Source organism: Delphinapterus leucas, chromosome 1 (genome assembly GCF_059928025.1).
Source record: "Delphinapterus leucas isolate spDelLeu-1000000601 "Yukka" chromosome 1, BTC_Dleu_Yukka2, whole genome shotgun sequence".
NCBI classification, from domain to species: domain Eukaryota; kingdom Metazoa; phylum Chordata; class Mammalia; order Artiodactyla; family Monodontidae; genus Delphinapterus; species Delphinapterus leucas.
The window spans coordinates 142,485,113-142,491,112 of NC_143129.1; the positions used below are offsets into that span (position 1 = coordinate 142,485,113).

The 6,000-nt window shown below is 45.1% G+C and overlaps 1 protein-coding gene across 1 annotated transcript in view; it reads left to right on the forward strand.

Annotated features, from left to right (window-relative positions):
• LOC111175866 (DAB adaptor protein 1) overlaps nucleotides 1–1,469 on the forward strand; it is a 47,951-nt gene extending 46,482 nt beyond the window's left edge. The window contains exon 10 of the mRNA XM_089911174.1: nucleotides 1,372–1,469. Coding sequence (XP_089767300.1) covers nucleotides 1,372–1,469 — 98 coding nt within the window. The remainder of the gene's footprint in view (nucleotides 1–1,371) is intronic.
• The last annotated feature ends 4,531 nt before the right edge of the window (nucleotides 1,470–6,000 follow it).

Below are 6,000 nucleotides of genomic sequence, written 5' to 3' on the forward strand. Positions count from 1 at the left end.
AACCTTGCTGTTATTCGAAGTGAAATTAAAAATTCATACTCTGTTCCAAAGTAGTATGAGCTGAGGGATCATTATGAACTTCTAGAAGCAACAGAGGTTGATAACCACTGGGTCTGACTTACAGTTGAGAATCTATAGGTAGCCTAGAAATGTCTTTGATTGCTAAGCTTTCCAATCAAATCTGTTTTACCCACCCCTAAAATGGAACAGTGGCAATGAATTTCTCTACCTAAAATGGATATTAAAATGTCCTTGGGAATAGTGTTATTGAACCTGTCATTTTAAATAAGAATAACAGTTTTTCAGAAATGTACCATCAGCCTTGTATCCAGAATAACCATGCTTTGTCCCCACTATCTGATGGCACCAAACTTACTCATTTTTAGGCATGTTTAGGCATGTTCATTCCACAAATATCCACTCAGTACTCACTATGGGCCAGGTCCTATTCTAGGTGTCTGGGGTGTGTCAGTGAATACCAAAGACACAGACCCCTGGCTACAGAGAGCTTACTTTCTATTGGGGAGATGGACAACAACATAAAAATAAGTAGCTTAACATAATCCTAGAAAATGATCAGTGGTATGGACAGAAGGAAATGTGGAGCAGGGCAGGTGTGAATGGAGGTTGTGGTCAGGAGGAGTGTGATGTGAGCCAGGAGGGCATCTGGATCAAGGGTACTCCAGGTGGAGAAATGGCCCGGCCCCTCCCCCATCCCCTTCTCTGTGAGTCAGAGGGGCTGGATGCAATTCCGGCCCTAACGTTTTTTTTTTTTTGTTTGTTTGTTTTTTGCGGTACGCGGGCCTCTCACTGTTGTGGCCTCTCCCGTTGCGAAGCACAGGCTCCGGACGCGCAGGCTCAGCGGCCATGGCTCACGGGCCCAGCCGCTCCCCAGCATGTGGGATCTTCCCGGACCCGGGCACGAACCCGTGTCCCCCGCATCGGCAGGCGGACTCTCAACCACTGCGCCACCAGGGAAGCCCCCCAGCCCTAACATTTGACTAAAATGCCTGAGAACCTGCCTCCACTGCTCTGGGCCCTCCCCCCCAGCCAGAGCTTTGAAGGCCTGGATTTTGCGGTCTTGTAGTTGACCAGCTGTGTTGCAAACTGTGGATAAACCACTTCTGCACATTCAGATTCTGCTTCTTCAGCTGCTAAAAAAAAAAAAAAAAAAGATAGATTACCTCCAAGATTTTTTTTTTTACCTCCAAGATTTTAATTTTTAGAAAGTAAGTCTAAAATTAATTTCAGTTAGCGTATTTTTGCCGCTCTTACTCTACTTCGGCTATGCTGAGAAACAAAACTGGGCTTCAGCTGGTGTTAAACTGTCTGCCGTCTTCCTCCCTTAACCGGCCTTAAAAATCACTGCAGCTGTTGAATCTCCGGCTCCTGTCCCTAATTGCCCAGCCAGTGACCGGGAGATGGGAAATGACCTGGGGTGTGCAGCACAATTAATAGGCTGGGTTTGAACCCTGGCTCAGCCGTTTATTTATAAGCTTTAGGCTCCTGGGCAAATTACTTAACCTGTCAGAGTCAGAGTTTCTTCATTTTTATAACTGAATTTAAAATAATACTTACCTTGCAACAATATCATGAGAATTAAGTGAGAAAATAAAGTCAAGTGCCTCTGAAAAATGCTGGCACGTTGTAAATGCTCAATGTGGAAACAATGCTGTTATTATTATTACTCTGACGTCTAAAGTAGAAGAAAATATGTCTTCTTCTTACCTATATTTTTTTCCTTTGCCTTCTTGGGATGTTTTCTTAAAAAATGCATGAAATAAAGTTTAGGTCTTTGACTTCCTGACTGCACACGGCAGAGCTGGCCTGAAGGGCTTGGAGAATGTGCTCTGTATTGAGTACAGACCCTGCCACTAACCAGCTGTGTGACACTCAGCTATATCGCTTTGGAGCCTCAGGGAACTTATCTGTAAAATGGGGATGATAATTCCACCTCATAGAGCTGTTCCCGAGTTAATACATGTAGTATAAAACATTTAAAACAGTGCCTGGCAGTGTTTACATAAGTAAGCACTCCGAAAACGTTCTCCGCCCTACTCACTGGGGACCCTGGCTCTGCTACCTACCCTTGCTGTGTAGCCACATCAGACCTTCCCCTCCTGAAGCTGTAGGTTCCTTGTATGCAGATTAAAGAGATACTGATAACAGCTACCCCAGAGGCTTGTTTGCAAGGATCGACTTCACAAAAAATGTGAGCTCCACTAGAGCAAGGATTTTTTTTTTTTTTTTACTGCCTGGTCTTCACGCATCTCCAAAGACAAACAGTGCTTGGCACCCAGGAGGGCCATTTTTGAACAAATGAATCAAATGACATAATGTAGATAAGAGGTACCATATAAGTTCTATATATATGTTGGAGGAGTCCTTTAGTTTTCACTATTTTCTTCCATTTTAGTCTGCCTTTTTTTTTTTTTTTTTTAATAATGAGGATATCCCCAGGTGCCAGCATCTGGTTATAAATTGCGATTTTCAACACTTTTAAAAATCTAACTGCAAGGCAGTAATGCAGGTGTTTCCTTTCACTGCACAGCGAGGAGATTTATGATTCATCTGAACTTCATGGCATAAACATGCTCCTTGTCACCTCCTCCCTCCACTGTTGAATGTTAACCAGTGAACAGTTACTAAGCTGTTAAGTGGCTGCAGTGGCAGCCACGCAGTGGTTTCCCATGTTCAGTGCTACTGCAGCCCTGCCACTGAGATGTCCCTTCAGGGAGGCACAGTGCCATGTGGCCCGAGAGCCTTGGCTCACAGGTCTGGGGAAAGCCCCCACTGCAGGGATCCCTCCCACCCAGGAAGAGCAAGTGAGACCTGCAAGTTCCCAAACATGATACCCAATTACCCTTGTTGCCTTTTTTTTTTCTTTTGAATATTGTACTTTGTTCTGAAGCAGATGGCATGAAGCCAGGGAGACATGCTAATAGCTCTCTCCAGAAAAGTGTGCACAGCCCATCTGTTGGCTCCTTGTGGAAAAAAGGAAAAAAAAAAAAAAAAAAGATGGGGGGGAAAAAGCCTGCCACCAGCAGTAGACTGACTCATCAGAGATCATAGCACTTACGGATGCTGGAGTTTAATTGGAGACTTAGAAAAATGCAGTGAAGGCATTTATTCCACTGTGACTCATTCACCTCTACCTAGAGCCTTTCTCCAGCCTCCAGCATTTATGGAGCAGTGGATGTGTGCCCCAAACTGTGCTAGACGCAGATGGGGGAGGGAGAAAGAAATAAAAGGTTCCTCGTAGCGGAGCTTTCCAGTCTCATGAGGGAAGACAGAATCACTGGGCAATTCCGACGCAGTGTGACAAGTGCCACAATGGAGGTGAACATGGGGGACTGTGCACTCCCAGAGGAGAACCAGCTGAGTCTAGAGGGCAGAGGTGATGCTGAACCACGTCTCAAAGAGCAAAGGAGGGGCAGCCATGTGAAAAAGAATTAGGGATGGCTTTCCAGGCAGATGGACCAACAGAGACGAGAGAACAGGTTGGGTTGTTTGCAACTGCTGCAGGGAAGGGTGCCAGTGGGAGAGCAAGCGGAAAATGGGGGTGAGGAAGTGGAAAGGAACTGACCCCAAAAGCTCCAAAGTCAAGCTAAGGCCTCCGGGCCTCATACTCAAGGTAATGAAGCACTGTACAGCTGACCTTTGGACAACACGGGCCTGAACTGCACCGGTCCACTTATACGTGGATGCTTTCCAAGAAATACTGCAGTAGTACTATATATGGTCTGCGGTTGGTTGATTCCGTGGATGCAGAACCAGGTATACGGAGGGCCAACTATGAGTTATATGCAGAATTTCCGCTATGTGCAGGTGAGCGCCCCTGACCCACGCGTCGTTCAAGGGTCAACTGTATTTGCATTTTAGAACAGTCGTCTGGTGGCAGTAAGGAGGGTGGGATGGGAGCCAAGCAAAAAAATAGTCTGGCTGGAGGCCGAAGCCTTCCATCCATTTACCAAAATGGGCATCAGGGTTGGTGTGATGGCAAGATCCATGGGCAGGTCTTCACCCTGTCAGACCCAGTGCCCCTTTTTTATAACAAGGATTTGTGATGTCTCCTTTAATATTTTGAAATGAAACTCATAGAGAATATAACCTACCTACTTGGTTTTTCAGAAATCAATATAATGTCCTAACTGGAATATAAAGAAGAAATAAAGGAAACTAATTTATAGTAACAAGATAATATATAGCAGTAAGGAAATACCCAGGTAAAACTACACTAGAAAACATACTAAGTGGTCGGGTGTGTGTACCTATAACTAGAATCACCACAGGTTCAGACCAACCAGTACAGGAGTGTCATGCTTCCTCCAACGCCATGATCAGGGACCATGACTTTCCAAGTTGGTGAACAACTCCTGACAATGTTCCAAACAAAACGAAATATAGTCTCCCCTCAAATATACACAGTTCTTACATTCCTGGAAAATGTAGTGCATTAAAACTGTGCAAAGAAACTTTGATTTTCCATGTGATTCAAAGTCCAGTCTAGTCCCTGGTGGCACTTTTGGTGCCGTAGCCTGGGTTCCCGGTTGGGGAACTAAAATCCTGCAAGCCACAGGGTTGCGCCACCCCCCAAAAAAATAAATAAATAATAAAATAAAATAGTCATTAAAAAAATCTAGTCTATACTCAAATAATCACAAACAGAACGCTGACATTTCTTTGTCATGCACGTTATCTCCCACCTTATAGAAGGTCTAGTGTCGATGCTCCTGGCCCCTTAAATGCCAGTACTGTCTGGCTGCGAAATTATCATGACAACCAAGACACACCCCAGAAATTTCCTAATCATGCCTTAGGAGGCAGTAGCACTCCCACTGAGAACCATTGAATCCTGTCAAAGTCAATCAGAAAATAAGAAAAACAGTGTTGCCAAATTCTTAGTCTGTTGGTAGGTTCAAGTCACTGCATTATTATGATAGACAATGTAAGCAAGTTGCAAGTTTAAATGTCAGCACCAATGCCTCTTCACCCCTCTCATTTCCGAGCACTAGGACCAAGGTGATCTGATAAGGATATTGTCTGTTTTGTTGCCACTCCTGCCTCATTCCATAAAAGTATTTAACACTATTAGATTGATCAGTAGGAAGCCCGTGTGTCTGTCTCTACCCCACTACTGGAGCCTCCTCTGACCTTGGAAGGAAATGGACTGGCTTTGAAGTTGGCTCCATCCCTTATGAATCAATTGAAGGGCAGATCTGAGGCTAGAGCATGAGTGAGGCAGCCCACACGTGATTTCTCTGGGCTCACCGGAGTCACTGACACAACCCAGGACATGCCCAGTGCCCCTGCACTCGCCAGTCTTCCATTTGGAAGTTGCTAGGATACCGTGCAACCACCCTCTTCTTTTCCTGGTCTCACTGCTCTGTACCTGCAAATTCCTTCCAACAGCCATAAAAATGCATATTTTGAGAGGCCGTCTACTCTGCCTGGACTGGTCATCTGTCTCCTGGGCTTGATTGCACCCTGAAAAGGGTGGGGACCCCTGGAAGGACATGGGAGTCTCCTCCAGGCCCACAGTGAGCTAAAACATTACATGGCTAGACCAGCTTTACCGACTGTGCTAAGATCAGAAGTCAGTCTTGGCCATGTGGGTGAGGCAGTGGGAAGAATGCTGGCTCTGGGGACAGATGACCTCAGTTCAGGTCCTGATCCCAGCTCGTCTCAGCTGTGTGAGCCTGAATGAGGTACTTTTCTTCTCTGAGCACCAATCTCCTTATCCCTCAAATGGAGATGATGATACCGACCCTGCAGGGATTTTGTAAAGATGTGAAGCACCTAATACTGTACCTAGCACGCTGTAAGCATTTAATAAGTGGAAATTATTATTGTTTCTATTATTATGGTACAGAGTATCACTTGTGCTCCTTTTAAAATGACTAGATCTCACCTGAAAGGAATAATATAGCAAAAAATTACGGTGACATATGTGAGTACACCCCCTGGAGTTTTGCAGTGCCCAACCTATGCCACTGTATG